This window comes from Apus apus, chromosome 2, assembly GCF_020740795.1.
Source record: "Apus apus isolate bApuApu2 chromosome 2, bApuApu2.pri.cur, whole genome shotgun sequence".
Taxonomy (NCBI): Eukaryota; Metazoa; Chordata; class Aves; order Apodiformes; family Apodidae; genus Apus; species Apus apus.
Genome location: NC_067283.1, coordinates 10,322,639 through 10,343,886, shown reverse-complemented (window position 1 = coordinate 10,343,886; position 21,248 = coordinate 10,322,639). Strand labels below are relative to the sequence as shown.

At 38.6% G+C, this 21,248-nt stretch overlaps 1 protein-coding gene across 4 annotated transcripts in view; it reads left to right on the top strand.

Annotated features, from left to right (window-relative positions):
- Positions 1 to 15,051, top strand: part of ESYT2 (extended synaptotagmin 2) — an 84,882-nt gene extending 69,831 nt beyond the window's left edge. For 2 of the 4 annotated variants that reach the window (XM_051612395.1, XM_051612393.1), the window contains 10 exons: positions 53 to 115; positions 1,935 to 2,009; positions 3,819 to 3,905; positions 4,643 to 4,792; positions 5,842 to 6,230; positions 7,524 to 7,622; positions 8,216 to 8,347; positions 9,694 to 9,799; positions 10,779 to 10,828; positions 11,904 to 15,051. In XM_051612395.1, the coding sequence (XP_051468355.1) occupies positions 53 to 115; positions 1,935 to 2,009; positions 3,819 to 3,905; positions 4,643 to 4,792; positions 5,842 to 6,230; positions 7,524 to 7,622; positions 8,216 to 8,347; positions 9,694 to 9,799; positions 10,779 to 10,828; positions 11,904 to 11,949 (1,197 nt within the window). In that variant the 3' untranslated portion in view covers positions 11,950 to 15,051. The remainder of the gene's footprint in view (positions 1 to 52; positions 116 to 1,934; positions 2,010 to 3,818; positions 3,906 to 4,642; positions 4,793 to 5,841; positions 6,231 to 7,523; positions 7,623 to 8,215; positions 8,348 to 9,693; positions 9,800 to 10,778; positions 10,829 to 11,903) is intronic. The other 2 variants (XM_051612396.1, XM_051612394.1) reach the window with 1 other exon arrangement.
- Positions 15,052 to 21,248: the final 6,197 nt, after the last annotated feature.

The following is a 21,248-nucleotide window of genomic DNA, read 5'->3' as shown; positions in this document are numbered from 1 at the left end:
CATTGCATGACTTATTAACCCTTCCTATGTTCATTCTCTCCTGACTTAAAAGCATAATCCATTAGAATTTAACCCTGATGGCATGAAGAAGGCTGCCGTTCAGAAAGCCCTCAAGGTAAAACTAATACAGTTGTCAATTTAAGGTCACAGAAGTCATTGGGAATGCAGAAATGCCTGCCTCACTTCTCTTCCAACAGTGGATGGAATTTCTGTTACCAAATATATGTTTAGTGCAATTCCGTTTTGCTTTAAATTTGGTTTCAAGAAGTGGTCGAGACATTGATAAAATGCTACAGTCTGTGGTCATTTCAGTTTCAGATCAGTTGAGTAGAGTACAGACTGCTTTAGTAGAAGGGGGAAAAATAGTCATGAGAAGGAGTAGTAACTAAAGAGCAAAGCTGACATGAAAGCTAAGACATCTTTTACATGCTGAGTGAAACTTTATTGGTCAACTCTGAATAACTAACCAATAAAAATCAATCTCTGATGTGTTTTGAAATAACCTTGTTTCTGCTTGACATTTTTAGAAGGCTTTGTATATTATGTAAATACTACATAAATTTAGCCCAGCTTTTTGATATGAAAGTTGAGATACGAGTTGAGAGGCAAACTCGGAAGCTGAGTTCTCAGCTGGAGAAACTTGGACAAGAGGCAGTTTCTAATAGACTGTCAACATCAGATCTGTCAGGGCCAGGTGTTAGATGTGTATTGTGTGTGTGTGTACAGACTGCTGCCTTTTTGCCTGAGTTAAAATTATTTCTTTGAACATATCAGCACAAGCAACAGGGTCTTTTTGTCAACTTCTATAGTTTCATCATTTTATGAAGAAAAGGAAGTTTCAGGCACCTTTTTATGGACAAAGAAAAAATAAAACATATTTAATTTAGCACTTTTAAACACTGTCAGTTGAAGTATAATCTGACTTTTTTTGTTCCTTAAACCTTTGTATTCTGTTGTCTTTGAGAGCTAAATATTTTTTATTAGAAGTCATGAAGAAAGGAAATGTGGCTTTTATCCAAGAAAGGAGTGCTTTCCTAACAGCTTTTTTTCTAAAGGAAAGTAGGGTTATAAACACTGTGTTACATTAAAGTCAAATAGTGTTAGTGGAAGTATGACATCCAAAATGTAAGTTCATATGCAAAAATATATAAAATATGCACATTCTTAATTCAAAATAAAAAATACCTGAATTACTTGCTTGTAATTGTGACCTTACATGCATTAAGTAGATTCAACTAACTTTATGTTTACCTACATGATCTGTACAATTTCCTACATGGTTGAATTCAAAGTATATTATTAACCATGTATACTATATTTTTAAGGCCTTGGAAACTGTGTTAACATCTGTTTGAGATGGTTAACTTTCATGTCTAACTTTTCTTTCTGACTTAAATTTTCATTAGATTAATTTCAAATCTGTGAAAGAAACATGTAGTTGGGAATGTTCTTGTGTGTATACCATTTGTTTCTAAACTGATGTTTATTTTCGCAGTTTGATGTAATGCTATACAGCTGGTGAGCAAGGCTCAGATAAAGCAGATGGTTGAATCTCTAATAAAGAGTATTTGATAAACTGTAGAAATATACATCAGGTACATTACAGTGCATTTTCTTTCTCCCCAGACTGAAAAGTGGAGAATATCATTGTGCTGATATTATATCCAATTTAATAATACTACTGCAATGTAAATAAAGTTATGTTCTGAGTTTGTGCTTTTTCCATATCTCCCATCTGTGTGCAATAGTTGGATGCCTTAATGTTAATCTGTTCACCAGTTACTAGCCAGTCTGCCATTCAAGCCTGTTGAATAAATTACTGAGAATAATAGATAAGCATCTGATTTGTATTTTTAAGATGAAAACATTGAAGTTTCAGTGGAGAGAGGTTTTGCTTTATTCTGAAGGCAAAGTTTTTGCTTTTTCTTTACCAGTCAGGAAAGAAAATAAACAGCAATCCCAACCCACTTGTTTTGCTGTCAGTTGGACACAAGGCACAGGAAAGTAAGGTAAGTTCCTACTCTTTATACTTGGCTCTGTCTACTAACATTTGGTGGCTGTGTACTTGGCATTGGCTATTAAGCCACTGAGCACATCCACTGCACTAGAAGTTACCACAAGAACTGAAATTGCTTACAAGAAGCTAAGGTTGAATGGGTGCTTACTCAGTTTTAACTGCCTGTGAGTAGAGACCAGATTTTTAACTATTTGTAGATGTCCTTCCACACTAGGTTCTTATCTGTAACTGGAATTCCTGCAGTAGTGATTATATAAATAATAGTGTGGGCAAACAGCAGGCTTCAAAATGCTGATGAATATTTGAAAGCTTACAGAATCAGAGTTATAGAAATGCCCAGGTCAAAAGGGACCACTGAAGATCATCTGCTTAAACCTTCTATTTTAAGTAGGGCCTTAGATTAGCCAAAGGCTGTGTAGCTCTCAGGAGCTCGTAATTTAGCCAGGCTACTTTTTCATTATATCTGCTGCTTTTTCTGCTTTGAGGTGTGGACCTCTTCTGTGCATTGAGGAGGCTGTCCTCTAGCACTCCTGAGCTACTTTGCCCTCCAGGGTAGACACTCTTGGAATCTCTTCTGACAGTTCCTAGAGCAAATTGAAATCTGCTATTCTGAAGTCCAAGGCTTTTATTCTGCTATTTGTTTTCCTCATGCCCCTGAGAATTTTAAGCTCTGTGATCTTACAGTCAGCATAGCCAAGGCTGCTGTTGATAGTCACATCTGCAAGCCAATATTCCTCTTTTATATGTAGTAGATTCATAAGAACACCACTCCTAGACTCCACGTCCAATGACTGAGAACAACCATAAAAGGGTGTATGTTTTCCTAGCCAAAACTGTTAAATTGCTTAAGAATCTCTGTGTTGCTTTCCTAGGAAACATTAGAGTAGTTGAAGCTCTCAGTGAGAACCTGGTTCTGTAGCCTGAGACAGCTTTGAGTCATTTGAAGAAAGTGTAATCCATCTATTTTTCCTAGTTGGGTGGTCTGTGACAGATGCCTGTCGTGAGGTTGATCTTGGTGGTGGTCCCTCTGATTTTGACCCAAGGCATTCAACATGCCTGTCATCATGTCTGTAACTAACCCCTGTTTAAAATAAAACAGCAAGGGTGAAGTGATACTAGATAGGTAGATATATGCAATATGACTGAGGGGATTTTTAAAGTATAAGTGTCAGTGAACCAAATGGAGAGGACATATATTTCTGCTGCTCCATATCATGTCAAAAATTGTCCCAAAGCCTTAACCAGATCTTAAATAGTCTTAATTTTTATACTTATTAGAGAATGGAGATAGACATTCAAGTCCAGTTTTCCTGGTGATAGATTTTATGTGCTTTTTATTCTCTTTCCCTCCCTCTCCCCCAATTAATGGGTTGCTGAAAGTAGTGAGATTTGGCACTGAAATCTTCCACGTGGCTACTTGGAAATTAGAAGGAAAAATACTAGTTTCTTGGAGTTTCATTGAGTTACTTCAGTCCTTATAAGAAAGAATGAGAAGAGAGAGAATGTGTCAGTCTGAAGACATCGCAGTTGTTCGTAGACTGGTGTGAAGTAAAGGTTTTATAGCAAGAGTTTTACTTTGCATACAGCAGCTTTAATACAAAACATATTCTATTGCATGTCCTGTTCATAGTTATATGTGATACTATATCTGCCTTGGGTAGATACCACTTGGCCTTTGTTTAAATATGTCAGGTTTCAGACATAAATTCTGCAAAGCCAAAATAAAAAATTGTACTCGGTGATGGACTCTGGCTTTATTAGACAAAAATGTTTTATAATTTGTATGCTTCATGTTCTCTAGATTCGATACAAGACGAATGAACCAGTATGGGAGGAAAATTTCACTTTCTTTGTGCACAATCCCAAAAGACAAGATCTTGAAGTTGAGGTATGTTGTCTCACTCTCTTCAGATACTTTTCTAAGACATTTCAGTAGTAACCTTTAGGCATTACAAGCTGCTGTGAAATGAGACCGAATATAGTGTGAATGCTGTTGTAACTAAAGTGGTTTCTAAGAACAGGCTATGAAATGTCTATTTGCATTTACTACTAAAAGGAAGAAAAACTATAACCAGTCTCTCATCAGACGAACATAGCTGATGGTTGTCTTACTTAAAAAAAAGAAAAGAAAAAAAGGAAAAAAAAAAAAAGGGAAAAAAGTAAGTTTTGATACCTGTTTTGAACCTTAAAAGTCTTTAACTTCTAGCAGAAATTGCTGTTACCTATTACTAATTTGTTTCCTCTCTCATCCCACAGAAGCCTGTGAGAGATTGAAGTATAAATTAGGATTGTTGTAGTTACTGTTCCTTTTACAGTTTTTGGAATTAATTTTCAACACATTGTTTGGAAACTGTGTAGTTGTTTTGATCAAGGGTCAGGCAGATGTAGATATGATGGTTGGTTTTCTGTATTACCTATTCTGTAGAATATAAGGATTAAGAAACTAGGCACAGAGTATTTGCTGCTTCTGTCTTTAATGTGAAGTGACCTTATGATCAGGGAAATTTAGTTTAAGAACAAACTACATTTGATATTGTTTGAATTTTTTGTTTTTTAAATAAAACTGTAATTTCCTTTCCTCTCTCCGCTTTCTTACAAGATTACTTAGCTTCTGTGTTCCTTCAGGTGCGGGACGAGCAGCACCAGTGTTCTTTGGGAAACTTCAAACTGCCTCTAAGCCAGTTACTGGAGAGTGAAGATTTAACTATGCATCAGCGGTTCCACCTGAGCAACTCTGGTCCAAACAGCACTATAAACATGAAGATTGCACTCAGGGTACTCTAAAACTTTTCCCATTATAAATATCTGAAAGCATATTTAGGACTATAGTGACTTCTAGCTTCTATTGTGATCTTCTAGCTTTATGAAGAGGATGGTGCATTTCCTTGGGTGTCACAATGCCAGATGTCCTTAGCTGTCTAAGTGCTATCAAGTACACAAACATAACCTCTAATTTAAATATCTTCTATTTCAAAAACGGAAAACTCTCTGAACAAAAGAGTAATCAGCTGTATTAATTAAGACTGAGGTTTCCCATGGGTTTTAGGTTTGGAAAGAATGTTTGGAATCTGAATTTCTTAAAGTCTATTATGACTCTGCAGGTTACAGATCAATTAAATCAGCTTTATCTTATAGAAATGAAATTAAGGTAATGATGGCTTAAAAGAATAAAGTTTATAGGGAAATAAAGGGCCTTCATAGTACTAGAAAAATTCAGTGCGACTTTCAAGAATGTTAGAGTTTTGAAGATGAAACTTGCATACCTGAAAGTTGGTTTGGCTTTTGCCAAAGCTAAATTATTTGGTTTAATAAAAGCTGTATCTTCTTGCAGGCAGTGTCAAACTTGTCAAACTTCTGTTAACTTCTGTTATCTGTTCTTTATTGCTTACTCTTCATTAATAAATGAAAATCTATCAAAGATAAAGTAAGGACAATAAGTGAGAAGAACTTGTGATGTAGGATGAAATTTCAAAAGATGAGAAGAAAAAAAATAATAGAATAGATTTCCAGGTGGCTGGAGCTGCAAAGTAAATATCACTTGCAACAGAAGTGTGGAGAGTGTGGGAAGGGAATAATTCCAAATGAGTGGAGAATTTCACATGATCTTACAGTTACTGCAGTTGCCACAAAGGAGATAAATCTGTGCTTTGCTGTGCAATTGATTTGTTATTGTAGAGTGAAGGAGTGTAAGTGTGAATATTTTTGGTCCTGCATTAGTATCTGAACTGAACTTGTCACCAACTAGAAACTTCTGTACAAACAAATTTGTTGCTGTTTTCTATGCTGGAAGATAGTAATATTATATGCATTTTTACTGTACCTAGGTCCTTTCTCTTGAAAAGCAAGCAAGATCTCCAGATCATCAACACTCAGCCCAAGTAAAAAGGCCATCTCTTTCCAAAGATGCAAGAAAATCATCTTTTAAGCCTCAGGTTCCTGTCTCACCACCATCTGATTCAAACAAACCTGCTCCAGCTTCCCCGGTGACTGACAGTGATAAAATGAATGATACAGCTGAAAAAAGTCAGCCTCCTAATGCCAGCCCCCAGTGGGCAACAGATCTCAGCCGAAGTTCCTCCAGTCTTCATGCCTCTAACTTCTCTTACTCTCCCAGCCACCTCTCAGTCAAGGAGCCCACTCCTAGCATTGCCTCAGACATCTCTCTGCCCATCGCCACGCAGGAGCTACGGCAAAGACTCCGGCAGCTTGAAAAGTACGGTCTTAATGACGGGGGGTTCCAATACGTCTGAGCTGATGCATTAAAAATGTTGTCACTGCAGCCAAAGAGTGCTTAGTTTGCATTTCAGTAATATTTTTTCCTATTGCAGTTTGAGCCTGGCATTTGAAAACCAGTCCGTGATTTTCTGCTTCCTCCCACTACCTCGGCTAGACAGATTCTGCAGAAAGTTACCTTAGCATGGCAAACATCTGCAAGAGAAAGTTCACCTTGTTCTCATAGCTACAGTGTGTAGTGCTAGGAAGAGTGGGATGGCAAGAAGGAAGGATATCTTTCAATACAACGTTGATCACTGTCATGGCAATAGTTGTCTGTTGCACCACTGAACCCTATTAGCATTACTATTAAGCCAATTAAGCTGAATATAGCTGGTCTTTTTTAATTACTCAGAGAAATAGTTGACTGTAAAGAATTTTAAATGAATAAACAGCTACTATTCAATTAATGAGGATTGCTGCAGCCATGCTTTCCTAAATTCTCTTTTTTTTTTTTTTTTTAACTTGCCTCAGTGGGCAGCTGTACTTGCCAGTAAAGATGTCTGAGCAGCCAGCCTGCTCTGAGTAGGAGAATGGAAGCCATTGATTCCCTGTTCGTGTAGCTTCTCTGTGAATCTAAGTAGGAAGATTTTTATGTTTTAGTTATAAGGAATTGAACCTATTTCTCTTCTTCTCTGTTGGAGTTCATAGAATCAATATAGTAATATAGGTTTTAAGAAGTCTCTGGAGGTGTTCAGCCCTCTGCTCAAAACAAATTCCACTTCCCAGTTAGATCTGGTGTCCAGCGAAGTTTTTAGTATCTTCAGAGATGGGGATTCTTTAAACTTTCTCAGTAATTCTGGTGGTTAACCACTGTGAAACCATTTTTTCTTATTTCTAATTGGAATTTTTGTTACTGCAGCTTGACTGTGGCCTCTTGTTCTTTCACTGTTCACAGCCACATTACTGCTCTAATCCTCATTTTAGAGTAAGCAAATTCTTTACTGATAGTAGTTTTCAAAGCACTAAAGAGCAGTTGATCTCTAAACTGACAAGAACAGCTCATTCCTTTGGGGAGCAGAGCTGTTGGACAAGGAATGAAAGTACAAGAAAGTGATGAAGATGTGCTCATGTGCTAACTTGTGTGTGCTCTTTTTCACATTCATCTAGGGAAAAGTTAAATGGGTAATACATGACTTCTGGAAATACTACTCAGCATGTATTTCAGCCAGTTTTTACTGTCAGTATGCATTTAAAAAAAAAAATAAGTGTAATGTTCTGTTTTTCCCTGCAGTGGAACAACTCTGGGGCAGTCTCCATTAGGACAGATTCAGCTGACAATTCGTCATAGTTCACAAAGAAACAAACTGATTGTGGTTGTGCATTCCTGCAGGTGAGCATCAAATACCAAATCCTAGTTCTGTGCATCTTTCTTCATAAACTTTGTCATAGCTTGACTTCTCCTCTTAAATGGTTTCCTTCTCTGGATGACCCTCATTATTTTTGCAATGCCATACTGATCAGTTATAATTGTGTGGAAATACCAAAACATGCAGAGCTGTCCTCAGAATCAGTAAAAACTTTGTTGAAGTTTTTGCTGTGATTTTGTATTTGCATATTGTGTCTCTGTCAGATTTGAAAGGAAAATGGCATGTAGACTTTAATGAACAGTGTCTGAAAGCTATCTCTAACAGACTGAATTTTTCATGGAATGACAAAAATGTGTGGTTTTTGGGAAGTCATGCCTAAACTTTGAATTGGAATGTAAGAAGCACTGTATTCCCACCTCTGCTGGCTGCTTACCATCTGATCTTGTACAAGTCACTGCTTGGCATTTTTCAGTTTTCTTTTCCACTGCTTTATCTGCACAGCATACTTTGTGCAGGATATCCCTGCAGCTGATTATCGTTATTAAACGATAGTGGTGTAGACATCTATGTTCAGCAATATCTCATTTTGCTTTTCCTTCTTTTTCACTGGTCACAGAAATCTAATAGCATTTTCAGAAGAAGGATCCGATCCATATGTGCGAATGTATTTATTGCCCGATAAGAGACGATCAGGAAGAAGAAAAACACATGTATCAAAGAAGACATTAAACCCAGTGTTTGATCAAATGTATGTTTGAAAGGATGTATAGCAGTTTGTATTGTGTAATTACAAAGCTGTCAAATCAAGGTTTCTCAGCTTACTTGAATTGATATGCTGCTGAAACTCCTATTTGTCACCACTTTTCTCTTCTGCTACATTAGCCCTTCCCATCCTCCTGTTCTCTGTTATCAGTATAGCCCTTCTTACTCTGTTACCAGCCCCCTCTGTTGTCTTCTCTGCCTTCTATGTCAGTTACATCCCCTTTGTGCTGGTCACTAAGAAGCAGTGTGCAGTCTTTGGGTAGATAATCAGAACATGAGTGCCTTTTAGCTGGGCAATGCTCTTGGGGGCCCTTCCTGCCAGGAAACACATAGATGTCCAGTTGCCTGGCTGATAGATGCTGCCTGCTTGGTAGGACTGGCCAGCAAGTGTCTATGAACAAACAAATTGCTCAGTCCATCCACTTGGTGATACTTCTCAGCATTCAAGGAGTCTGGAAGTGTCCTTGTAGGCTGTATCCTGGCCTGTAGGTTGGAAGTTTTGCAAGTTTGTGCTGCCTTTTGTTGCATAAATACCCTTATCTTTGTATACCCTTATCAGGTATTTTATGGTAGTTTCTCTCAAACATGTACCCTTTCCTCCCCCACCCATCACTTTTCAATGAAGACGACCTTTCTATACAGAAAGTTTATTTGGGCAAAATAACACTTGTCCGTTCTGTCCAAGAGAAATCTGTAAATCATTAGAGGCTCTGGTAGGGTTGCCTGGGAGTGCAGCTCTCTCCTGTTTATTCCAGGTAATAGATTTATTTTACTGTGCCTTTCCAAGTAAAATGCAAAAGCAATAAAGCCGTTTAAGAACGGTAGTAACAAATAGATGTAGGTTATGGTATAAACTTCCTCTCACTTCCTGTAAGTTTCAGAACTAGCAAACAAACAGTGTTCTCCCCCAAGGGCTGATAGATTCCCTTGGTTTACCAAGAAAGAAAAAGAGCTCTGATACTAGAGGACTGAGGATCAGCCAGACTGACCATGGTGTCTTACCCTTTTGGATAGTGATACTGAGCTGTCAAGACAGTAGGATTCCTCATTCTCTTCTCTTTAGAGTCAGTGGCTGACATTTTCCTCCTCTGATTTGGTTTTTGTTTGTTTTACCAGTGGCTTTGAGAGACCAAAGGTAACAGAAGTCTCAAGAAATGGATGTTAGTATTGATGAAAAATGTTACGCAAAAGATTGGGATTTTTTTCTTCATTTATGTCAGACCTTATTTTTTGTTTGGGGAGAGGGGTGGTTTGGTGAATTGTTGTTTAGCGTAGAAACTGATCTTGCACTAGAGGTACAAATTTTCTCTAAAGCATCACTTTTCCTCTCAGATTTGATTTCAGTGTTTCCTTGCCTGAAGTACAGAGAAGAACACTAGATGTAGCAGTGAAGAACAGTGGGGGTTTCTTATCCAAAGATAAAGGGCTACTTGGCAAAGTAAGTTGAAAACAAGTAAATTCTGTTAAAACAGCATGCTATTATATAAGGCTAAAATCTTCTTGTGATATGATGATTGTTAGTGTTGACTGAAGCACCTGGTTCAGGTACAAAGTTTTTAAAAATCAGAGATGGCTTAGATATCAAGCTCCAGTAAGGGAAGAAACAAACTGCAGAGACACACATCAAAAGATGAGGCAGTAATCTTTTCTAGGGAATGGTAAATTCTGAAGCTTGCAGTAACAAAAGAAACCTGCATGTCAGACCTCTTAATCATACAATCAGAGAAAAAAATAGCCAGTAGAAAACAGATTGTTATCTCAGAAGATGTTCAGAGAAAACTGGAAAGACAAGCAAGAGAACTCAGAGAAGCACACCAAAAAAAGTGTGCTTAGTAATTACCATTTCAGATTGTAAAATCCATAAGAACTGATACTGGTGATGTTCCCAATGCCAAAACCAGCCACTGTGTTCACAGCTTCACTGTTCTATAGCCACTCATTAAATCACTCTCTCTTTCCTACACATGTGATTTGGAGCCTGCAAAAAGGAACATTAAGTTTTTACACCCTTGCAAATTGCTATGTTTGAGTTCTGTAAAGAGGATGAGAGTTACCAGAATTGGGGCCAGCTCACAGTGAACAGTGTTCTTAGTTTTCCTGTGTACCAGGAAGGCTGTTGGCATCAACACATCAGCTGGCTGCCATTGCCAAGATATGCCATGTTCAGAATTTTAGCCTGTTGGGTGCTCTGGGACTATTATCACTAAAGGACATAGACATGTAAGTCAAAAACAGCAACTTGAAATTTCACTACCAGTTGGGACAGATAGCTGTGATGACAAGGATGTAAAATACATCGTTTATTAGTGGCATTATCTATACTGTAGTTTACAGGATTGTCAAATTTGTTTTTTAAAAGACATAGAATGACAGGCACACATTATGCATTGATTGATTGCTAATTTAACTTTCCACAGTTATTAATACCTCTGGCATCTGAAGAACTTGCTAAAGGCTGGACTCAGTGGTAAGTATATTTCCTTTATTAATAATCGCACTACATACTAATAATTGGTGTGTTAACAATTGTGGTTTGGGCCCAACATGACAACAAAGGAACAGTCCCATGGCCACTCACTCAACTCCACACACACACACTGGGATGCGAAGGACAAAGCCCCTGGGTCAAGACAAAGGACAAGGAGGGTTCTTCACTGATTAAGGTCCTGGGCAAAACAGACTCAACTTGCGGAAAAAATAATAATTTAATTTCACACTAATCAAACACACACAGGACACAGACAACACAAAGAGCAGGGCTTGCATATGTTACCCCACCCCTCCCTTCTTCCTGGGCCCAAATCCCTTTGTTCCTGGTTTCTTTCCCTCCTTTTACCCCCAGCAGCAGAGGGGACAGGGGATGAGGTTTAGAGTCAGTTCACAGGCTGGTGGTTCTTGCCACGCCATCCTCCTCAGGAAGAAGGACTCCTTACAGTCCTTTCCTGCTTCCCCATTGGGTCCCTCCCATGGGAGAGAGTCCTCCAAGAACCCTCCTTTGTGAGTCCTTCCCACGAGGTCTGTAGCTGCTCCAGCCTGGGCTTCCCACAGAGTCACGGGCTGCCTCGGGAACAACTCTCCTGGCACCGGGGTCTTTGAAATCTGTGCAATCAGAGTTCACTGGCAGCAAATCCACTGGCCACAAAATCCAAGTCCACTGGCCAAGCTCACCTCTCCTGGCACCTTCAGGGAATGTTCCACCACATTCCTCCATGAGTGCAGAGGGACAACCTGCCATCTTGCCATGGGTTGCAGGGAGACTTCTGCTTGGGCACCTTCTTCCATTTCTTCCTCACCAACCACCAGCACAGCTCTCCTCCTCCAACACAGCTTTTCTTCCCCTAAGTGCTTCTCTGCTCAGGTGTTACAGCTGTGTTTCCTGTGTTAATCGCTGAGGCGCATTTATTGTCTCTCTAATGGCTCCTTGGCTGGTTTGGGGGCAGGGGGAGCTTCTCAGCTTCTTACCGGAGCCACTCCTGGGGCCCTTCCCCCGCTACCCCATAATACATGCTAAATGTAAAAAACTTTGTTTTTTTCATTTTCAGGTATGATTTAACAGAAGATGGTACAAGGCCACAAGGTGCAAGTTAGGCCCATGGATGCTGGGAATTTCCCACACATAATTTTGCCAACCTTTATATATTTTTAAAGCGCTGTTCTCACAGATGTACCAATATTATTTTTATAGCTTTACTGATTTAGTTCTTAAGACACATCCCCAGTAATTTTATAACACTTTGTCATTTTGTGTAGACATAGCCTTTCTCCGTGTTAAACTTTGTATTTTAATTTGCTCTACAATTTTATGTGTTACTGTAATGTGCAATAGTACAGTAAAGTAACCTTTTGTGTTTAAATTGATCTTTATGATGCCTGTACCTGTTAGAAAGTGAAAATATTATGTTCTGCTGTTTTCCTGCCTTGTTTTATATCCCACCAAGGTATGCTGTACCATGTAAATATATACTATTTTTTAATAATTCTTCCATGCTGGTTTGAATTCAGAAGAAAATTAGATAAAGGATATAGATATTTTCTTCTAAATGCATGGTAATTTCTTCAGATGAATCTCTTTGGTCTTTGCAGCACAATGGTCTTAATGATTTTTGTGATATTCTTCAAAAGCAAACTGCAGAAAAACATTTTTACTTTATTGTGTTTCTGGCCCAGTGTGGCTAGCATAAAATGTACAAAATATTAACATTTTAGTATTTATATATAAATGTATAATTGGAAAATCATTCTATAGAATATTATAAACAAAAATGGTAATTCTATAAATATTGTATAAATAGAAGATGAGGTCCATGAATCACTGTTTCTAAATGTGAGTTTTCATTGAATGGAGTAAACATAAAAACCAGTACAGTTTTATTCTACAGGTTCACTTGGATTTTGTTATTTATTCCTGTACTAGATACGAAACCTTAGAAGGGTATGAGGACATGGATTTTTCTGTATTATAAACAAAATCTCTAAATGCTTAGAACTGTCCTTAATGCCATGTTTCACTGATTGATAAGGTATACAAATCAGCTTGCAATATAAGTTCATGTAGTAGGCATAACCACGAGACACATGTTAATGTTATTCTACAATACTGTGCTAAATAGTGTATTATGCTGTACCTTCTGTAATACTAAAATGGAACACCAGGAGGTAAGAAAGTGTGAAACTGGGTTTCAACTGGCTGTGTTTCCAGTTGCTTCATGGCTACTTAGTATGTTTGGTGCATGAAAAAAAATGCACTTCAGTGGTTCACCCAGGTTTTTTGAGATAAAATGGCATTCTACTGAAGCATTGCCATAGACTGCTGCACGACCAGAGCACTGATAAAATTAGCACAGACTGAAAATGTAGACAGTGAGAGTTGAAGTGAGAGTATCAGCCTAAACAGCTGAGCTCATAACTCTAATTTTATGAATTACGTGGTTTTTCTTTTTCTGTTAAGTTTTCTCAGACTGTTATAAAAATGTGCATTAAGAATCCAAGAGAACAGTTCAGCTCTTTCAGAGCCAATGCCCTCATTCTTGGATAAGTATGCAATTAGACAAAGTATATTATTTAGCTAAGATTCTAGAATGATCTCTCAGCCACGAAAGAATTTTAAAGCAGAATAATAAACTCCTGAAATTAGCTTTATTGTAAGACAGAATCTTAATTCTGGATGTAGAATATGCCTACATTACTAGATGTACCAAAGTGCCTACCATAGATGTAGCTTTTTGTCTTTATGAATTGACCCATTTCAGTTTGTCTAAATTCAGTTTAACATGAACATTTCCCATGGATGTGTGTGACATGCACACATACACCTCTATGCAGTGATGCTCTTCTTATTGCCACATTTTATACAGGACAGTTTTAGCAAAATTTTGCTGCTGTTACTTTCTGATGGACTGGGCAATAGGGGAGACTCTCTGTAAGAAAACATTTCCATTTTAAGTCTTTACTCTATATTGGAATGTATGAGTATCTATCTATATATACACACATGCACTCATCTGTTCATATAAACTGTAATATATCATGAAATACATCTTCTTCTTGCTACTTCTCCATTAAAATGTTAAGAATGGAAAGATAGAGGATTATTGTTAATGCAGTGAAAAATGCAGAAAGTGGAAGCTGATCTAAATAAGGATGATCTAAGTGGAGCAGTAGAGCATAATTATCTTTTGCCTTGGTTCAGTCTGAGGTAGAAGGACTTTTGCTGTACAGCTTGGCCATTGACTCCCCAGAGTTTGATCCATAGCCAACAAATGGGCTGTTAGACTGATTCAGCGTTTCAAATCTTAAGTGGAGCCTGGGGACAGATGTTAGAAGACTGCACTTAAACAAAAAAAGTGCACATTTTGTCTTCTAAAGTCTCAAGGGGGGAAAAATGCTGTGTTTGAGTAAATGTGAGATGATAGCACAAAATGAATACCTGAATAAAGCATATAGGACAGGTTTACAAAACAGCTCACAATCTAAAATTAGGGGTAGATGATTAAGAGAGCCCAGTTCTCACTGAGGAATCTAAAATAAAGGTATTTAATTGTAATTACCTAGCAGTAATTCCCATTGACTAAAATAAATCCTGGATGCCAAACTCTTTAAAAATGTTCTGCTGAGTAAATTTGGATCAGAATATGACTGCCTAGATGAGATTCATTCTTTGATAGTAGTAGCAAACCTCTGAATCATAGTAGATTCTGATTGTTCTGTTTATATGGAAGTAGGAAGGACAAACATAACTTTTTCTCTGGGCAAAAGTTCCACTTCATTATCAAGTCAATGTATTAATATCAACTGATAGCTTTTCATGTACTTGTTTATCCTGTGCCTTAAAATACGAACATATGAAGATGTTTAAGAAATGGCTAAAACTAAGATTTGTTACCTGTATGTACCAACACATGTTCTCTACTCTTGAAACTGTTTTTAGAATTACTCTGCTTCACTGACAAGAAAACCAGCTTTCTTAATTATAGCAGTGGTATAACCCGAACTCAAATCAGCATGCATATCACTTGGATTTCTACTAAAAGACTTTTCATTTTCTGTCGCGAATTCTTTATCGGAGCTGCAGCAAATGGTGAGAGTTGAAATGAGAACAAAGGGTAATCAATTTTGTACAGATTGCCTTTTCTGCTCATGTAATTCTACATTATGATGCATGTATTTATTCAATAAATGGTTCATAAGGAAGTTGGTGTGTTGCTTCCCTCTAAACACACTCCCTTTTCCCCTCTTTTGCATATCCCTGTTCTAACTAGGAATATGATTAGGTGAATTTTAAAATACTAATGTATGCTGACTACTCTAACCTAGGTAGTCTTGCTGTAAGGTGTGTGGGCAGATTTTTTTCTCTAGGCATATCAAGGATGAGGGGGTCATTAAGAGCAATCAACATGGTTTTACCAAGGGGACGTCGTGTTTGACCAACCTTATAGCCTTCTATGAGGAAGTAACTAGGTGGATAGATGATGGCAGGGCGGTAGATGTGGTTTATCTTGATTTCAGTAAAGCATTTGACACTGTCTCCTCGTAGATAAGCTGAGGAAGTGTGGTCTTGATGATCAAGTGGTGAGGTGGATCATGAACTGCTTGAAAGGAAGAAGTCAGAGAGTTGTGGTCAATGGGAAAGAATCTAGTTGGAGGTCTGTGACTAGTGGAGTCCCTCAGGGGTCGGTACTGGGACCGGTGCTGTTCAATGTTTTCATAGACGACCTGGATGAGGGAACAGAGTGTGCCCTCAGCAAGTTTGCTGATGACACCAAACTGGGAGGAGTGGCTGACACACCAGGAGGCTGTGCTGCTATCCAGTGTGACCTGGACAGGCTGGAGAGTTGGGCAGGGAGAAATTTGATGAAATTCAACAAGGGCAAGTGTAGAGTCTTGCATCTGGGGAAGAACAACCCCATGTACTAGTACAGGTTGGGGGTTGACCTGCTGGAGAGCAGTGTAGGTGAAAGGGATCTGGGGGTCCTGGTGGACAGGAGGATGACCATGAGCCAGCAATGTGCCCTTGTGGCCAAGAAGGCCAATGGCTTCCTGGGGTGCATTAGAAAGGGTGTGGTTAGTAGGTCAAGAGAGGTTCTCCTCCCCCTCTATTCTGCCTTGGTGAGGCCGCATCTGGAATATTGTGTCCAGTTCTGGGCCCCACAGCTCAAGAAGGACAGGGAACTGCTTGAAAGAGTCCAGCACAGAGCCACAAAGATAACTGGGGGAGTGGAACATCTCCCTTATGAGGAAAGGCTGAGGGAGCTGGGTCTCTTTAGCTTGGAGGAGACTGAGGGGCGACCTCATCAGTGTTTACAAATATGTTAAGGGCAAGTGTCAGGAGGATGGAGCCAGGCTTTTTTCAGTGATGTCCAGTGATAGGACAAGCGGCAATGGGTGCAAACTGGAGCATAGGAGGTTTCATGTAAATATCAGAAAAAAGTTATTTACTGTGAGAGTGACAGACACTGGAACAGGCTGCCCAGAGAGGTTGTGGAGTCTCCTTCACTTGAGACATTCAAAACCCGCCTGGACACGTTCCTGTGTGATGTGCTCTGGGTGATCCTGCTCTGGCAGGGGGGTTGGACTAGATGATCTTTCAAGGTCCCTTCCAACCCCTAGGATTCTGTGATTCTGTGATTTTGGGGTTTGACATGAGAACAAGTGGAGTACAGGATATTTCACAGGGGAATTCCCTGATTCCCTGTCTGCACTGATTCACACGTAAGAATTAGAAAGTCCTTTGTTCTTTGTGTCTAAATTTTTTTCTCTTCAAATGATCAGTTGAATAAATTGTCACAATTCTAGCACTTTCTCATCGGTTGTCATTATGTTTTCAAAAGGATGTAGAACTGCATGTAATTGTCTTAGATTTAGAACCAGCAGATTGCTGCATGTGGCAGTCTTTCCTGGGCTTCCACCTGTTTCCTAAGGCAGATATTGATAGAAAATACAGTTACGTGCTGCATAAATAAGAAAAGCAGTAGTGGATCCTTTATCTGTTACGGGAAAACAGTCATAGAATTTATGCTGTTTGCATTAAAAGATTAATCATAATACCATAATTAACTATGATACCTCATCCCTCACACAGCTACAACTGGGCTGAATTTCTAATGTCAGTTTTCATCAGCCATAAATACAAGCTGCACAAGTTCATCACCCAACCACTATCACATTTAGAAGGGATTCCACTGCATAATCTTTTTTGATACTACCTACACAATTATGTTTGGGTTTGTTTGTTGTTTGGTTTTTTTTTCCTAGGGGAGATACCTTGCTTATTTAGCTACTCAACAGGAAGGCAGCTAAAGCCAAGTAGCAACATGCCCATCTTCATAGCTCCCTGATGGCAAGGTGTTTCTGGATGGCACACTTCCTGGCACTGCCAGTATTGATCAGGTGTCTGCACTTGCCAGACTTGGATCAAAATCAAACCTTCCATTCCATCCCACAAGACAGGTGGTAACTGGATCAGCAACTGCAAAAAGAATGCTGCCTGGGTATTTGCAAAATCTTATTAGAGAGCAGAAATAATTGTTCAAGACAATCCTCCAGATGGATTTGGTATTAATTTGATGGGCTCAGCCAAGCTTAATGTTCCTCTTAATTCTTCTTAATATTTGCTGTACTGTTTAAACTGTTTTGGGCCATCATTTAGTTAATCCAGTCTCCATCTAAGGGCAGTGTTTGCCAAGGCAGTTACCAATATGGTTATTTCAGGTAATTTGTCAGCAAAGACCTGAATACAACATGTTTCCTATCAAGTTTATGTTTTAATTGGTTAAATTATTTAGACTCTCCCTCAAACAAACTCTGAATGTTGGGTGGGACCTTTGATATTTGGTAGAAAGACCAATACTTGAGATGGTCCCAGACCTTTTTGTGGTTTCTGAAGGAGTCAGGCTATTTAATCACAAGTGGTGTTTTTATAAATCTTAATGAAGTGTCTGACTTTATTATTGTATGCTCTCCTACTGATTTCCAAGGTGAACTGTCAGGCTCTCAAGAATGTTTTCAGCTACCTTCTGAAATACATTATTTGAAAAATACAAAGCAGCTAAAGTAAAAAAAAACACTTGTAATTCTTTCAGGGTGCGTAGAGAATTTAGCTGCCAGATTAGAGAGCAGCTCTGGGAGAGAAGCTCTCTAATCTGTATTCATGTGATAGAGATGATGCTCTGTTCTTACTGTCTGCAAGGAATATTGCTTGCCAGTCACCCACAGTGAAATCCAATTTGAGCAGACTACTGCATAGCTATTTCTGTTGTTTCTTTGAGTCTTCAGCAGCTGTAAACTTCATTGCAAAGGAATTAAGGGCTAATGGTGACCATTCTTTCCTTTAAGATCCATATAGAAACAGGTTCAAGGACAGATTAAGCTAGTCAAGGCTCCAGGCTTTCACACTTGGGCTGTGAAAGGAGTGGCTCTTGGCTTGGGGACAGTGGGGTTGATTCCTGACAGAATTTGATAATCCACCTGCCCTCAGAGATGGGTGTGCAGCACCTCAGCCTGAGTACAAGAAATGACAAATGGAAGAAAGTTGGTAAGTCCCAGCACCCTGGTTGTTCTGAGATTTCATCCATCAGGTGCCTAGTAAGAGTGTGTTGCGTAACTGACAATTTTATCTACTAATTTTTTAAGCATACTAGGTCCTTTTAGCACTAGGTTGGAGTAGATGACCTACTTAGGTCCTTTCCAACACAGATTCTTCTATGACTGGAGTACTTTTTTTTTTTTTTTTTTTTTTTTTAATGTTAAAATAAGATCAGTAAATGTACTGAAGCTCTTCTGCAGTCTTGGGCCTGTGCATTCCTGGGCATTTTGCTGCCCGACCCCAAGCTCTTGGAGATGGGCATGTAGCAACTCTGGTGGAGAAAAAAAAAAAGTGGATACATAGCAAGAAGTCTCAAACTTTCAAGTCAGGATGCAAATATTGTTTAGTAATTAAAAATACAACTTGAGTTGAACATCATTAATTTTACTGGATAACTGGGATGAGATCCCTAAAAACAAAAAATGGTGCACACATTTAATGGTGGTTGTTTCCAGCATGGAATTTCAAATAAGGTTTTTTTTATTCTTCAGCTGGATTTGCAAGCTAATGTGTTATTCTACAAGCTCTCAGAGACTGACAACTGGAGCTTACCAAGCATCTCACAAAGATTAATAGTAAAAAAATGTTCTGCAAGACAGTTCCATGCAGACTTCAACATGGGAGAAAAACTTGAACTGATAGGCTGAAATCCCTGACATATTTTGCATGGGTTTGGGTTTTTTTTTTTTTGGTATCTGGAAGTTTAGCTGAGGTTACCGTGTTGCAGATAAGACCCTTTAAATGTTTTTCCGTGAATTATGAAATGTTTTCTGAAATAAAGTAAGTATGACAACCACTGAATAGGAGCTCCATTGCAATTTCAGCTCAGAGCTCAGGTGGATAAATGCAGCAAACTGTGACAACAGCATCCAAAGATCTCAGGATGTCTCTAGATCTGTCATTCATACAGGTGTTGAAAATGAAATTAAAGGTAATGAAAGTGAGTTAATGGACATGCCTGTTCATGACTTGCAGAATGGTATTTGTATCAGTGCTGGTTCTTTCTTTTTTGTTCAGTAAATCTTTCATCAATTTGCACATAAACTAAGTTGGAGTGGAAGGTTTAAAACACTAAGATGAGCTTCCTGAAAATAAGTATAAATCTTAAGAGTATCAGGCAACTTTGTTCTAGGTCATATTTTTCATTGTATTTAGTATGTTTTTTTCAAGTTCAGATTATTGAAAAAAAAAAAAGGTTGTAAACATTTTTATAAAGTCTCTGAATTTATACTCATTATTGCACAATTTTTGTTGTCTGAAAACGCTGATATTTTCCACTAGATGGTAGTGCAGACCTATTCTGAAAAGCCTTTTTGGCTGCCTGTGGACTTTGTTTCTTGTACAGTAACAAAGTGGTCAGGACCCCAGGCATCTCTGGGAGTTGAGCCTGAAGTCATCAGACCTTAGCAGTGAAAAGCAGCTGTGGTCCCCACTGCACTCTGCTGCCTTTGCTCCGAGGCACAGGTGATACTAAAAGAATTAAGTTTCGTAAGGGGGTTTAATAATATCTGGGATCGATTTGCCAAAATGTTTTAATAAAAGCATTTAGTCATGAGGCACTGGGAAATAAACAACTGGTTTGAGGAAACTCATGAAACTTCTCCAGGAAGATTAGGGCTCTATAAACTGAGCATGGCTCTGCCAGCAGTTGACATAGGTGTGTCGTGCCTTGGACACCCAGCCTAGACAATTAGAGTTGATTATGGAACTCCCTCGAGGAGCTGACACAACCTTAATAAGATGAAGTGCAAAAACTTGAAATTAATCGGAGGCAGGCAGAAGGGAAATTACAGGTTAAGACATGGAAATGGGCCTTGACCCACATATCTGAAACAATCATGCTTTTAAGTATTTATTTATGATGTTGGTTCAAGGATGGCACTAGAAACTCAGGATACCTAACAACAGTGAAAACCATTATGGAGCAGGATAATAAATGCAGAGGGAAGAATGGGGCAAGGACCAAAGTCCACTAGAAAAAAAATATCTTATTAAATATTTTTCCTTTGTTAAAAGATTTAATCAGAAATTACTTGCCACATCCCATTGTCACAAGGTCTTGTGATACTAGAACTGTTGAATGGATGGAACAGGAGCAGGAATACTGACAGGTATGTCTGAACTAGTTCACGTGCGAGCATTTCCAAGTGCCTGACTCCAAATGGAACCCCCAGCCTGATACTGCACTGGGCAAGTATCACACTCAGTTCCATACTTGTTAGTTTTGCATGAAGAAAGCTGGACCTCCAGGCTGTAGGGGAAGCACAGTGGGCTTTGGTTAAGTTCCTGGTCTGGGCCAGGAACATGGGGAACACTCAAATCTCAGCCTTGACAAAGCCAGGGTTGATGTGAGAGACAAATAAATGCTGGTATTTTCATGTTTCATTCTAGATGGAGCAGAAATGGTACCAGATTAGATCATGCATGTCTATCACAATGTAACCTATAAAAGCACTTTTAATGTTAATAGCAGTAGTTTTGTACATCAGAAACAATTTTTGCCTTTATCCATAGAGACTAAAATAGAATGAGAGCTGAAAAGAGACAGAATGCCTGGAAATCTCTCATAATTCAGAATGTTTCATTTAATAGTGTTTAAGTAATCTGGATGTGGCAGATGTAACTGGAGTGTTTTGCATCTGAAACAAATTAACTGACAAACCAGTATTGTACTTTTACTCATTGATCCATAATACTCTGAAAGATGTTAATGACTTTATACTAGAAAATGTTTGCTGTAATTATCAGGAAGAGTGATACTCCCGTATATTTACAGTGGGATGGATTTAGCTATGCAAATATTGTT